The sequence below is a fragment of the Rana temporaria genome, chromosome 4, assembly GCF_905171775.1.
Source record: "Rana temporaria chromosome 4, aRanTem1.1, whole genome shotgun sequence".
Lineage (NCBI taxonomy): Eukaryota > Metazoa > Chordata > Amphibia > Anura > Ranidae > Rana > Rana temporaria.
Window position 1 is genome coordinate 479,942,461 of NC_053492.1, and position 16,165 is coordinate 479,958,625.

At 46.9% G+C, this 16,165-nt stretch overlaps 1 protein-coding gene across 1 annotated transcript in view; it reads right to left on the reverse strand.

Annotated features, from left to right (window-relative positions):
- PLB1 (phospholipase B1) overlaps positions 1–16,165 on the reverse strand; it is a 202,450-nt gene that overhangs the window by 161,620 nt on the left and 24,665 nt on the right. Inside the window, exons 4-7 of the mRNA XM_040347863.1 lie at positions 14,942–15,019; positions 5,084–5,146; positions 3,515–3,597; positions 1,773–1,839 (exon numbers count right to left, since the gene is read on the reverse strand). Coding sequence (XP_040203797.1) covers positions 1,773–1,839; positions 3,515–3,597; positions 5,084–5,146; positions 14,942–15,019 — 291 coding nt within the window. The remainder of the gene's footprint in view (positions 1–1,772; positions 1,840–3,514; positions 3,598–5,083; positions 5,147–14,941; positions 15,020–16,165) is intronic.

Here is a 16,165-nt window from a genome sequence, read left to right on the forward strand (position 1 = left end):
TTCCCTCTCCCGCTGGCTGCTGGGTCCTCCCCTCCCCTCTCCCGCTGGCTGCTGGGTCCACCCTTCCCTCTCCCGCTGGCTGCTGGGTCCTCCCCTTCCCTCTCCCGCTGGCTGCTGGGTCCTCCCCTCTTCCACTGGCTGCTGGGTCCACCCTCCCCTCTCCCGCTGGCTGCTGGGTCCCCCCTCTCTTCTCCTGCTGGCTGGGCCCCTCCCCTCTCCCGGTGGCTGCTCGGTCCCCCCCCTGCCCTCTCCCGCTGGCTGTTGCAGAGGATGATTTTTAGGATGGCGAGCAGGGAAGGGGCTAGAAAATGTGTCATTCACTGGCTCCTTCCTTGTCTTAATAAATAGAGTCAGTGATCCGTACCGATCACTGGCTCTGTCCATTCATAACTGAAGCATAGTAAACTGTGTTCGTTCATACCTGTGTTTCCTATGTTTCAGTTTGTGAATGAACAGGAAGCCTCTGTACGGAGCTCCTCCTGCCCATTCATTGTGTGCAGCTGAGGCTGCGGAGATGGAGAATTGGAGGGCTGTGTCCTCAGTCTCCTTTCTCTGTCTCAAAGGTGAAACCCCGGAGGTCTGTTTAGACCCCCGATATCTCACCAAAGCCCACCAACGGGGCTCCCTAAAAAATTCAAAATAAAAATAAAATAAAATGTTAAAAAAAAATAACAAAAATAAAAAAACTAGTAACACCAGAGGCGGAACTCCCAGGGTCGCAAAGGTCTCACTTGCGACCCAGTCCTGGTGTTCCGCCGCAGTGGGTGGGGGCTTGATTTTATTTTTTTTCACCAGGGCCCTGAAGGGTTTTGGTTATGGTTCTGGTTGACACCGTCCCGCTGCGCCTGTCCCGCCGCCTCTTACTTCTCTGTACGTGACCCTGAGCTGTCGGTGACACCTCGCGTACAGTTTTTGGGGCCGGAGCAGAAATGAAAACCCCATTTGTAACCACAAGAGAAGCAAATAAACCCGGCACAGTGCTGACAATCCCGGTCTGGTCCCCGTGTAATAGACCCATTCATAGATTGGGGTAGATTCATGAGCGATTTACGCCGGCGTATCCATAGATACGCCACATAAATTCAAAGTTGCGCCGGCGTATCTTCTTTCTGTATTCAGAAAGCTAGATACGCCGACTGTAGCCTAAGATACGACTGGCGTAATTCTATTACGCCGTCGTACCTTAGGGTGCATTCTGACGCTGGCCGCTAGGTGGCGCTTCCGTTGTTTTTGGCGTTGAGTATGCAAATTACCTAGTTACGCCGATTCACAAACGTACGTGCGCCCGGCGGTAGTTTTTTTACGTCATTTGCGTAAGGCTTTTCCGCGTAACGTTGCTCCTGCTATTAGGTGGCGCAGCCAATGTTAAGTATGGACGTCGTTCCCGCCTTGAAATTTGAATTTTTTACGTCGTTTGCGTAAGTCGTTCGCGAATAGGGCTGGACGTAATTTACGTTTACGTCGAAAGCAATGACGATTTGCGTCGGAATTTAGAGCATGCGCCGTTCGTTAAAAACGTAAAAAACGCAGGGTCACCATAATTTAAATAAAACACGCCCCCCCCCTTACACATTTGAATTACGCGCGCTTACGCCGGCCCCATTTACGCTACGCCGCCACAACTTACGGAGCAAGTGCTTTGTGAATACTGCACTTTCTTCTGTAAGTTGCGGCGGCGTAGCCTAAATACGATACGCTGCGCCGCCGTTAGATTGCGCGCCCCCTACCTGAATCTACCCCATTGATTGGATGGGGTCCTGTGATTGGCTCACCTGGAAGGAGAAGCGGAGCATGGCTTTATAATAGACAGACGGCTTCTTGAAACACTCACAGGATTCCCTGAGAGGAAATAAAAACACACAAGGTTAGCGCCACCTATCAGATCCGACCCGACATTACAACCAATCATCTCATTTCAAGAGGAACTTCAGTCACTCCTCCTTTTTTAGCCCCCCCCCCCCCACACACACCTAAAGGGGGGAGATGCTCCCCTAAGAAGTCTTCGTTACCCTGGGATCCTCCCATGAACACACAGGAAGAGCGTACACTAATGAGACCTGGGGGGGAGTCTCTCTGATGCACACAGAGAGGGCTTCTGTTAGAGAGACTGTCAGAGACTGCAGACATAGTACAGGAGATGGTCAGAGACTGCAGACATACTACAGGAGATGGTCAGAGACTGCAGACATAGTACAGGAGATGGTCAGAGACTGCAGACATAGTACAGGAGATGATCAGAGACTGCAGACATAGTACAGGAGATGGTCAGAGACTGCAGACATAGTACAGGAGATGATCAGAGACTGCAGACATAGTACAGGAGATGATCAGAGACTGCAGACATAGTACAGGAGATGATCAGAGACTGCAGACATAGTACAGGAGAGGGTCAGAGACTGGAGACATACTACAGGAGATGATCAGAGACTGCAGACATGATACAGGAGATGATCAGAGACTGCAGACATAGTACAGGAGATGATCAGAGACTGCAGACATGATACAGGAGATGATCAGAGACTGCAGACATAGTACAGGAGATGGTCAGAGACTGAAAACATAGTACAGGAGAGGGTCAGAGACTGCAGACATAGTACAGGAGATTATCAGAGACTGCAGACATAATACAGGAGATGATCAGAGACTGCAGACATAGTACAGGAGATGGTCAGAGACTGCAGACATAGTACAGGAGATGATCAGAGACTGCAGACATAATACAGGAGATGATCAGAGACTGCAGACATAGTACAGGAGGTGATCAGAGACTGCAGACATAGTACAGGAGATGATCAGAGACTGCAGACATAGTACAGGAGACGGTCAGAGACTGCAGACACAGTACAGGAGATGATCAGAGACTGCAGACATAGTACAGGAGATGGTCAGAGACTGCAGACATAGTACAGGAGATGATCAGAGACTGCAGACATGATACTGGCCTCTGGACACCGACAAGGAGAGTAAATAATAAAAAAAATAAAATAATAAAAATAAATATATATTAAAAAAAGGGGGGGGGGTTGTTATCCGGGGCGCTGGGGACCATTAATAAAAAAAATACAAATAAATAAGGGGCCTCCGGGAGCTTTACAATAAAAAGGGGGTAGTTATCCGGGCCCCTGGGGACCTCTGGGCCCCTTACAGGTGTACTGCCTCTACCCCCCCAGATGGCGGCCCTGATTACTTGTGAATTTTTGTGGCCGGGAATCTTCTTTTCTTTTCGGAAATTTAATTTTCTTGCGCATGCGCATTTCTTTTTTCTGTCACATTTCTCGCGCGATTCTCCCATCATGGATTCGAAAATCATTTGTTTTCCAAAGATTTCCAACATGTCCGATTCCTCAAATTTGAATTGCCGCACGAAAATCGGCTGCTGCCGCCACTAGTGGTGCGAAACTCGTACGATAATTCTTAGATAGGATTTTCGTACGAAATTGGAAGCGTGTATGGCCGGCGGCCGCCATTACTCTCTATAAGGATAAAATGTCTCCTGCAATGAAGACCCTCTCACCTGATATCGGAGTCCCCGGCGTTGGACAGGTAGAGCGCGCTCAGCAAGGTCAGGTCCACCAAACTCACCAACGTTTTTGGCATCTGTAAAAAAAAAAGGCCAAAATTTTATATGATTTTTATGTTTTATTTCTGGAAAGAATTGTAAGAACCAAATCACATCGTGGAATAAATGTCTGTCAAGTTCAACCCCCCCGGCCAACTCAGTCCAATGGAAGACACAACAAACCCTAAACCTGCAGCCAATCAGGACGGCCTTCTTTGATCATAGTCATACACTTCAATGACAGTACTGTACGAAGCAATAAAGTTCTGATCGGTTTTCAGTTTCGGCCCCTCCCTCTATCAGTGCTGCTCTGATAGGTTGAGATTTCTGCCCCTCCCTCTATCAGTGCTGCTCTGATAGGTTGAGATTTCTGCCCCTCCCTCTATCAGTGCTGCTCTGATAGGTTGAGAATGCTGCCCCTCCCTCTATCAGTGCTGCTCTGATAGGTTGAGATTTCTGCCCCTCCCTCTATCAGTGCTGCTCTGATAGGATGAGAATGCTGCCCCTCCCTCTATCAGTGGTGCTCTGATAGGTTGAGATTGCTGTCCCTCCCTCTATCAGTGCTGCTCTGATAGGATGAGAATGCTGCCCCTCCCTCTATCAGTGCTGCTCTGATAGGTTGAGAATGCTGCCCCTCCCTCTATCAGTGCTGCTCTGATAGGTTGAGATTGCTGTCCCTCCCTCTATCAGTGCTGCTCTGATAGGATGAGAATGCTGCCCCTCCCTCTATCAGTGGTGCTCTGATAGGTTGAGAATGCTGCCCCTCCCTCTATCAGTGCTGCTCTGATAGGATGAGAATGCTGCCCCTCCCTCTATCAGTGGTGCTCTGATAGGTTGAGAATGCTGCCCCTCCCTCTATCAGTGCTGCTCTGATAGGTTGAGATTGCTGCCCCTCCCTCTATCAGTGCTGCTCTGATAGGTTGAGATTTCTGCCCCTCCCTCTATCAGTGCTGCTCTGATAGGTTGAGATTGCTGCCCCTCCCTCTATCAGTGCTGCTCTGATAGGTTGAGATTGCTGCCCCTCCCTCTATCAGTGCTGCTCTGATAGGTTGAGAATGCTGCCCCTCCCTCTATCAGTGCTGCTCTGATAGGTTGAGATTGTTGCCCCTCCCTCTATCAGTGGTGCGGTGCAGTGAATTACAGTCAGCTCATGTCAGGACAGATTCCGATATTTATGATATCTTTATGTAAACTGATGAGGCGGCATTGATGGGTACTAATGAGGCTGCACTGATGGGCACTGATGAGGCAGCACTAATGAGGCTGCACTGATGGGCACTGATGGGCACTGGTGAGGCTGCACTGATGGGCACTGATAGGCTGCACTGATAGGCACTGGTGAGGCTGCAATGATGGGCAATGATGAGGCTGCACCGATGGGCACTGATAGGCTACACTGATGGGCAATGATGAGGCTGCACCGATGGGCACTGATAGGCTGCACTGATGGGCACTGGTGAGGCGGCACCGATGGGCACTAGTGAGGCTGCAGCGGGAAGAGGTTAATGTGCGACCCTCACTTACCTCTTGCTGCAGGTAGTCCAGCGCCTGGCTCAGTTCCTTCATTTTGTGTTCTGTGTGGTCTTCCTGTTCAAATCAGAAAAGTAAAAATATTATTATTATTATTATTATTATTATACAGGATTTCTATCGCGCTAACAGTTTGCGCAGCGCTTTACATAAAACAATGATTGTAGACACATAATACAGACACTTATTATAAAACAATAATCCTGATCAATAAAGGCCACTGAACCCTCTTTTTGTATTAATTACATTCCAGCGGGTGAAAGTAACTTCCTGTATGTGCGCCTTTATTATTATTATTATTATTATTATTATTATTATTATTATTCAGATTCAAAACACTTATTTAATCCCAAAGGAAATTAAATAATAATAGTAATAAATAATAATAATAATAATAATAATAATAATAATAGTAATAAAAATAATAATAGTAAAATAATAAAATAATAATAATAATAATAATAATAGTAATAAAAATAATAGGAATAATAATAAAATAATAAAAATAATAATAATAAAATAATAATATTAATAATAATAATAATAATAATAATAATAATAATAGTAATAAAATAATAAAAATAATAATAACAATAATAGTAATAAAATAATAATAATAATAATAATAATAATAATAATAATAATAGTAAAATAATAAAATAATAATAATAATAGTAATAAAAATAATAGGAATAATAGCAAAATAATAAAAATAATAATAATAAAATAATAATAATAATAATAATAATAATAATAATAATAATAATAATAATAATAGTAATAAAATAATAAAAATAATAATAACAATAATAGTAATAAAAATAATAATAATAATAATAATAATAATAATAATAATAATAATAATAATAGTAAAATAATAATAGTAATAAAATAATAATAACAAAAAAAATAATAATAATAATAGTAATAAAATAATAATAGTAATAAAATAATAATAATAATAGTAAAAAAAAATTGTAATAAAATAATAATAATAATAATAATAATAATAGTAAAAAAAAAATTGTAATAAAATAATAATAATAATAATAGTAATAAAAATAATAAAATAATAAAAATAATAATAAAATAATAATAATAATAATACACGACACACATGCTACGTTGCATTAGAATACATTGGACACCTACAAGAAAAGAGTATAATTCAGGTTTAGGCGGAAATCACGCTGAGTAATAATTACAATGATTATGGAATATTATTTGGGACGGTTGCCAAAAGGAACTTTCTTTGATTAAAACCTGAACCGGAAAATCAGAATTTGCGCCAGAATTGATAAGCTCCACCCAACTGATCTCTTGTAAAGTTTCTTAATGCAAATTCTCCATCCGGCTTTTTTTCTTTCCCGGGTTCAACGAACTCGACATTCAGCAACCAAATAGATTTTATTTTATTCAACCCGGAATAGATATATATTCATATATTGAATCATTCGTTCTACCACTTCTATATACAGCGCCTCACAAAAGTAAGTACACCCCTCAGTCACATTTCTTGTATCTTTTCATGTGTACAACACTGAAGAAATGACACTTTGTATCTCCAATGTTGTGTAGTGAGTGTACAGGGGGGGGAGAAGTGTACAGCTTGTATAACAAATAACTCAACACACAGCCATTCATGTCTAAACCGCTGGCAACAAAAGTCAGGACACCCCTAAGGCTTCGTACACACGGACGGACTGTTTTCAGCGGACATGTCCGCTCGGAGATTTCTGTCTGATGGTTGTACACACCATCAGACAGAAAACCGCGCGGACACGATACGCGGTGACGTGGCCGCGCCGTCGCCGCGACGTGCGCGGCCCTGGAAGGTCAATGCTTCCACGCATGCGAGGGCTTTCGGCCGAGCGGACATGTCCGGTGAGTCTGTACAGACGACTGAACATGTCCGACGGACAGGCTTCCAGCGGACATGTTTCGTAGCATGCTAAGAAACATCTGTCCGCTGGAAACCTGTCCGATCCGCCGGAAAATTGTCCGGTCGGACGTTCAGACGACCGAACATGTCCGCGGAAACTGGTCAACTAAGTGAAAATCTCCAAATTGGGGCCCAATTAGCCATTTTTCCCCTCCCCCAGTGTCATGTGACTCGTTAGTGTTACAAGGTCTCAGGTGTGAATGGGGAGCAGGTGTGATAAATTTGGTGTTATCGCTCTCACTCTCTCATACTGGTCACTGGAAGGACAACATGGCCCCTCATGGCAAAGAACTCTCTGAGGATCTGATATAAAGAATTGTGTCTCTACATAAAGATGGCCTAGGCCGGTGATGGAGAACCTCGGCACCCCGGATGTTTTGGAACTACATTTCCCAGCATGCTCAGGCACTCTTCAGTGTAGCTGAGCATCATGGCAAATGTAGTTCCCAAACATCTGGGGTGCCGAGGTTCACCATCACTGGTCTAGGCTATAAGAAGATTGGCAAGACCCCGAAACTGAGGTGGCCAAGACCATCCAGCGGTATAACAGGACGGGTTCCCCTCCCCCGCCTCGCCATGGTCCCCCAAAGAGGTTGAGGTCACGTGCTCAGCGTCATATCCAGAGGTTGTCTTTGGGAAATAGACGTATGAGTGCTGCCAGCATTGCTTCAGAGGGTGAAAGGGGTGGGGGGAGGGGTCAGCCTGTCAGTGCTCAGACCAAAAGCCGCACACTGCATCAAATTGGTCTCCAGAAGGAAGCCTCTTCTAAAGATGTCACTCTCTGGGGTAAATTCACGTAGCTGCGCGCCTAGTTACGGCGGCGCAGCGTATTGTATTTATGCTACGCCGACGCAACTTACAGAAGCAAGTGCAGTATTCCCAAAGCACTTGCTCCGTAAGTTGCGGCGGCGTAGCGTAAATGGGGCCGGCGTAAGGCCGCGTAATTCAAATGTGGAAGGGGGCGTGTTTTATGCTAATGTGTGATGACGTGATTGATGTTTTTTACGAACGGCACATGCGCCCTCCCAGTGTGCATTGCTCTCAAGTACGCCGCAACGACGTATTAGTTTCGACGTGAACGTAAATTACGTCCAGCCCTATTCGCGAACGACTTACGCAAACAACGTAAAAAATTCAAAAATCGAAGCCGGAACGACGTCCATATTTAACATTGAGTGCGCCTCATAGAAGCAGGAGCAACGTTACGCCGAAAAAGCCTTACGCAAACGACGTAAAAAACAAACGCCGGGCGCACGTACGTTTGTGAATCGGCGTATCTAGGTAATTTGCATACTCTCCGCCGAAAACGACGGGGGCGCCACCTAGCGGCCAGCGTGAGAATGCACCCTAAGATACGACGGCGTAATAGAATTACGCCAGTCGTATCTTAGGCTAATGTCGGCGTATCTAGCTTTCTGAATACAGAAAGTAGATACGCCGGCGCAGATTTGAATTTACGCGGCGTATCTATGGATACGCCGGCGTAAATTCTCTCTGAATCCGACCCACTGTGTTTACTATGCTTCAGTTTGTGAATGAGAAGGATGCCGCTCAGCACAGAGCACTTCCCATTCATTCCCTGAGGCTGCAGAGAAAGGTGTGACGTGTGTTGAAGCTTCGGGGGTGCCCACCCCTACGCCCTGGATGATGGCTGAACAAAGATGGTGTCATCTTTCTGGAGATGAGGGCATTGTCGGGGGGATCCCTGCGATCTCTGAAATGTTACAATGACACAATATCGGCTCTTCTTATAGGAGGAGATCTCATGGTGGGGCTTCCAGAACATTTCCGGGTCTCTCTGGGACTTCGGCACTCTGACCATAGAGGGCGCTGGAGCGCCGCCCCCTCTGGCTCTCGCCCGCCACTGAGTCTGACTGAGGGGATCGGAAGGAGTGACTGCGATCGGAATGAAGAAACAACGAGCGCCGATCCTTCCCTGGAAATCTCCAATTCCAGTCTCATTATTTCCACATCTCTTATCACCGAGATAATTCCTGCCGGCCCGGTGATTACACGGCGATGGGATCCGCCTGTCCTTGGGACATATCAATAGATCGATCGGTATCTGCCGATCTCTGACCTCGGGCCGCCTTACCTTATCTCCCGACAATTACCGCTTTAATGGGAACAAAACCCCATCTGCTGGCAGGACGCTCCGCGCTGAATCACCCGACCGGGAATCACGCCAAATACGAGGGCTTTCATTTATTTCTTTATGATAAAAACACATCGAATATAACCTGACACCAATGATGGGACACTATTCCCCCCACTGACACCAATGATGGGACACTATTCCCCCCACTGACACCAATGATGGGACACTATTCCTCCCACTGACACCAATGATGGGACACTATTCCTCCCACTGACACCAATGATGGGACACTATTCCTCCCACTGACACCAATGATGGGACACTATTCCTCCCACTGACACCAATGATGGGACACTATTCCTCCCACTGACACCAATGATGGGACACTATTCCCCCCACTGACACCAATGATGGGACACTATTCCTCCCACTGACACCAATGATGGGGCACTATTCCTCCCACTGACACCAATGATGGGACACTATTCCTCCCACTGACACCAATGATGGGACACTATTCCTCCCACTGACACCAATGATGGGACACTATTCCCCCCACTGACACCAATGATGGGACACTATTCCTCCCACTGACACCAATGATGGGACACTATTCCCCCCACTGACTCCAGTGATGGGGACACTATTCCTCCCACTGACACCAATGATGGGACACTATTCCTCCCACTGACACCAATGATGGGACACTATTCCTCCCACTGACACCAATGATGGGACACTATTCCTCCCACTGACACCAATGATGGGACACTATTCCCCCCACTGACTCCAGTGATGGGGACACTATTCCTCCCACTGACACCAATGATGGGACACTATTCCTCCCACTGACACCAATGATGGGACACTATTCCTCCCACTGACACCAATGATGGGACACTATTCCTCCCACTGACACCAATGATGGGACACTATTCCCCCCACTGACACCAATGATGGGACACTATTCCTCCCACTGACACCAATGATGGGGCACTATTCCTCCCACTGACACCAATGATGGGACACTATTCCTCCCACTGACACCAATGATGGGACACTATTCCTCCCACTGACACCAATGATGGGACACTATTCCCCCCACTGACACCAATGATGGGACACTATTCCTCCCACTGACACCAATGATGGGACACTATTCCCCCCACTGACACCAATGATGGGACACTATTCCTCCCACTGACACCAATGATGGGACACTATTCCCCCCACTGACACCAATGATGGGACACTATTCCTCCCACTGACACCAATGATGGGACACTATTCCTCCCACTGACACCAATGATGGGACACTATTCCTCCCAGTGACACCAATGATGGGGCACTATTCCTCCCACTGACACCAATGATGGGACACTATTCCTCCCACTGACACCAATGATGGGACACTATTCCTCCCACTGACACCAATGATGGGACACTATTCCCCCCACTGACACCAATGATGGGACACTATTCCTCCCACTGACACCAATGATGGGACACTATTCCTATTTTTTTTTCTGGTTGGTCACGATTTTGCACTCTCCAGTAAATCAACCCTCTTCTTGCTCTTTGGTCCTCTCCCAATGGTGGATACATAGGTGTGCTCAGCCTATTCAGGGGCAGATCCAGGGGGGGGGGGGCAACAGGGCAATTGCCACCCCCGAGAAATTTGTTTTAGTTGCGGAAATTCGCGGGCGCCGGAGAGTCTGAGCGGGCGGCTCTGCAGCGAGTGAGAGTCAGAGAGTGGGCGGTCAGCTGGTCGGCTCTGTGGGCGTGCAGGGGGCTGGCCAATGAACAAGCCCGGGGGAGCAGAGAGATGACATCATCCCTCACCGCCCGCGCCCGCTTTGCATCACCGCAGTCACTGTGCAGGCAGCAGAGAGATGACATCATCTCTCTGCTGCCTGACTCTGACAAGCAAAACACCACCTTAGCACGTGACATTCCGCAACGCGTGGCAGGCGACACACTCGGGGCTCCCACTGATTCTACATCATGGTGAGTTGAACCATTTCATTTTATTTTACAAAGTAATAATAGAAACAATGTACTTCAATTATCCTGACACCATAACAACTATGGCGCCGTGATCATTGAAGCGCCAACACCAGCCATTTCCCCGATAAATTGCCCCCAAAAAACATATTTTCTGGTAGTGCCCCTCCCGAGACTGGACTCTGGATCCGCCCCTGAGCCTATTGCATTAGTGTGTGCACCCCAAAGCTCAAACGCACATGAGCGCCCCCTGCTGTCACAGGGAGGAGGCTCCTAATTATATAATGTGTTCCTATGGTTGAACCTAGCCTTTAACATAATGGGGGCATTTACACTGGCACCCCAACCACCCACCTGGTGCCACCCCTGGATAATGCTAATGCACACGGGGCGATTAGGGTGTGCCCAGGCACACCCAGCACACCCTGTGCGCAGGCCTATGGTGGATAGTCCGGGATGATGCAGAGAGCAAGGAAGACGTCACGACATCATGGTTGCTCTCTGCGTGAACTGGAACTGCGGGGGGTGCCATGTTTCTGAGGGTGAGGAGATGACGCCCCGCACTCATAGTCATCCCTGAGCCTTCCTGAGGAGCCCGAGGACATCCAGTGGTGAGGAAGAGGAACTACGGGGTCAACTTTGTATTGAAGGTGAGTAATGCAGCCAAAGCTGCCCTCTACATTAACCGATTGAGGACCGCCGCACGACGATACATGTCAACAAAATGGCACACGGGCGTACATATACGTCCCCTTTAAGATCCCAGCCGTGGGTCGGGAGCGCGCCGCTGGCGTGTCCTCTTTCCTGTGACCGTCCCCGCGGGAACAGCGGACCCGATCGCCGCCGGTGTCCTTCGATCGGGTCACAGAGATAAAGAACGGGGAGAGGGGAGTGTAAACAAACCTCTCCCCGTGCTTCCTAGTGAGCCTGTCATAGGGAACGACGCTCAGTGACGTCACACGCCAAGCCACGCCACCTCCCCCCCACAGTAAGAATCCCACAATAGGTCACACTTAACCCCTACAGCGCCCCCTCCTGGTTAACCCCCTTCACTGCCAGTGACATTTACACAGTAATCAGTGCATTTTTATAGCACTCAAGCCACGCCCCCCACCCACAGTAAGAATCACACAATAGGGCACACTTAACCCCTACAGCGCCCCCTCCTGGTTAACCCCTTTACTGCCAGTGACATTTACACAGTAATCAGTGCATTTTTATAGCACCGGTCGCTGTATAAATGACAATGGTCCCAAAATGGTGTCAAAAGTGTCCGAAGTGTCCGCCGTAATGTCGCAGTCACGATAAAAATCGCTGATCGCCGCCATTAGTAGTAAAAAAAAAATATTAATAAAAATGCCATAAAACTATCCCCTATTTGGTAGATGCTATAAATTTTGCGCAAACCGATAAACGCTTATTGCGTTTTTTTTTTTTACCAAAAATAGGTAGAAGAATACGTATCGGCCTAAACTGAGGAAAAAAAAAGTTTTTTTATATGTTTTTGGGGGATATTTATTATAGCAAAAAGTAAAAAATATTGATTTTTTTTCAAAATTGTCGCTCTATTTTTGTTTATAGCGCAAAAAATAAAAACCGCAGAGGTGATCAAATACCACCAAAAGAAATCTCTATTTGTGGGGAAAAAAAGGACGCCAATTTTGTTTGGGAGCCACGTCTCACGACCGCGCAATTGTCAGTTAAAGCGACGCGGTGCCGAATCGCAAAAAAGGGTCCCCGGTCTTTAAGCTGCATAATGGTCCGGGGGCTAAAGTGGTTAAAGAACCCATGTTTTGCCTGAAGCTGTGCTTTAAGTGGCACGTGTTTTTTTTTTTTCTGGAATGAGCAAACAGTTCTTATCCTACAACAAGACCTGAGTGCCCAGGGCCGCTGATAGGGGGGGGGACCACCAGTCCTCCTGTAGGGGGCCCGGGGACACAGGGGGGCCCAAACACCAGAGGGAAGGAGGGGCAATTACAGGATGCCCTGTGTGGCTCTCGGCAGCAGCTGAAAACCCTCCCGCTGACTTTTAGCTGTTGCAGGGAGAGACACAGACACAACTGTTGGCTTCCTTGTTCTGTTAAAAAAAAAAAAAAAAAACCTGTATTGTTTTAATCCATTGTAAAAAAAAAAATAGAAAATTGTATAAAAATAATTTGTAAAAATTGTAAAATAAAATAAACGTATTTAAAAAAAATATATAAAGGCCCAGATTCAGGTAGCAATTGCGCCTGCGTAACCATAGTTACGCAGCGCAATTGCTGACTTGCGCCGGCGTAACGAGTTCTCCTGATTCAGAGAACTCGTTACGCCGACTGCAGCCTAAAATCTGCGTGGCATAAGGCGATGACCGCTAGGGGGCGCTCCCATTGTGGTCAGCGTATAGTATGCAAATTGCATACTAACACCGATTCACAACGTTGCGCGAGCCCTGCGTACGCAAATTACGTAGTTTGCGTACGTCGGGTTTCGCGCAAGGTTACACATCCTAATAGCAGGCGCAGCCAATGCTATAGGATACCCGGCGTTCCCGCGTCGCGACATTCAAATTTTACGTCGTTTGCGTAAGTGAATCGTGAATGGCGCTGGACGCCATTCACGTTCACTTTGAAGCAAATGACGTCCTTGCGACGTCATTTGCCGCAATGCACGTCGAGAAAGTTTCCCGACGTGTACGCTCGGCGCGGGAGCGCGCCTAATTTAAATGATTCCCGCCCCCGGCGGGATCATTTACATTGCGCGCGCTTACGCCGGGCAATTTTGGCGGCGCGCCCTCGCAATTCACGGAGCTACTGCTCCGTGAATCGAGGGCAGCGCAAATTATTTGCGGGGGCGCGGGGCAAAATCGTTGCCCTGTGCCTCCGCAAATAATGCGCAAGTCGTACCTGAATCCGGGCCAAAATGTTTTTGTTCAAAAATTTTGAAAACTATATAAAAAAAAGGGCTAATTCACGCCGCTTCTCTGTTATCTATGTGTCCGCTAAGAATGATTTTAGTATATTTATTGTGAACATTTTTATATATATATATTTGAGGGGGGCCCTGCCAGGTAGGCTGTACAGGGCCCCATGATTTCTAACAGCAGCCCTGTGAGTGCCCCTTGACTCCTTTATGACCGTGACCTCCTACAGCAAGCCGTGTTCTCTATGGTAGTTGGGAACCAGATGCCTCCTGGTGGTCATGAAGAGTACTGCAGACGGACATCTCACTTGTGGTCCACCTACTTCTACCGTGTTTCCCCGAAAATAAGACTGGGTCTTATATTAATTTTGGCTACAAAAATCACACTAGGGCTTATTTTCAGGGGATGTCTTATTTCTTTACGGTATGTACAATAATCTACATTTATTCAAATACAGTCATGTCATCATGACGATCTTAGAGTGGTTGTAACCCCAAAAAGAAAAAATATATATCTTGATCCTTTAAAGCATGATAGCCAGCACAGTGACCCGCCGTAGCTCTTCTCCACTCTAAGCACTGCAGAGGAAGGGACCACTGACGCTGGAGAGGAGAAGATCTCCGGCCGGTCACGTGAGCGCCCAGCGGCACTGTAAGTAAGGTATTTTCCAAAACAAAGTTACAAAAAGGAGACACGCTGCACATTATATAATCTTTTTACAAAACAGATTACGTTTTTACGACTAACTAGGGTTTATTTTCGGGGTAGGGCTTATATTGCAGCCATCCCCAAAAATAACGCTAGGTCTTATTTTCGGGGTAGGGCTTATTTTCGGGGAAACAGGGTATCTATGTAGGGGAGCAGACATTATAAGGCTCTTCTTATAATATCTTATTCTATCTTTACCTGAACACAGAAGTTACACGGATCTTCCGCTGTCACAAAGATCAGGACCATCTTCCAATCGTCCGCAAAAGACACGACCTAGGAGCAGGAGAGACGGTTACTTTTTTTATTTTAGACTTCTTTTTCCACAAAGCTTTACAGAAGGTTGAGCCGCGCCGAGCCGCGCCGAGCCGCGCCGATCACTTTTGGCTCCCAGTGGGGCGTCAGCCTCCTCGTGTACCCATCACAATCCAACGTTTTACCTTTTAGGAACTGTGGAAAGTTTATATTAGATGTAAACTCAATGGGCCAGATTCTCAAAAGGCTTACGACGGCGCAACGCAATGTACGCCGTCGTAAGTCCTAATCTGGCCCGTCGTATCTATGCGCCTGATTCTTAGAATCAGTTACGCATAGATATCCATTAGATCTGACAGGCGTAAGGCTCTTACGCTGTCAGATCTTAGATGCAATTTTTTTTTCCCGCCGCTAGGTGTCGCCTCGTCGTTTTCCCCGTCGTCTATGCAAATTAGCTATTTACGCGAGATTCCCGAACGTACGCGCGGTCGTAGCAGTGATTTTACGACGTTTCCGTAGCATTTGCGACGCGTAAAGTTGCCCCTGCTATATGAGGGGCAACCAATGTTAAGTATGGCCGTTGTTCCCGCATCGAAATTTAAAAATGTACGCCGTTTGCGTAAGTCGTCCGTGAATGGCGCTGGACGCCATTTACGTTAACGTCGAAACCAATGACGTCCTTGCGACGTCATTTAGCGCAATGCACGTCGGGAAATTTTAGGGACAGCGCATGCGCAGTACGATCGGCACGGGAACGCGCCTAATTTAAATGATCAACGCCCCCTACCTGGATCATTTGAATTAGGCGGGCTTGCGCCGGAGGATTTACGCTACGCCACCGCAACTTTACAGGCAAGTGCTTTGTGAATCAAGCTTTTGCCCGTAAAACTTGAGGCCGCGTAGCGTAAACGAGTAACGTTACGCCCGCATAGTTTTGCGCCAGTATATACGAGAATCTGGCCCTCTGACTGAATTCTCTTATAACATGTAATTTCAAGAAAATTTTTATTATTTTTAAATCTTCGGCTTCCAACCGTCGTAAGTCCGATTGTGCGCCGTCGTATCTATGCGCCTGATTCTTAGAATCAGTTACGCATAGATTTCCCTAAGATCCGACCGGCGTAAGTCTCTTACACCGTCGTATCTTAGGCTGCATATTTACGCTGG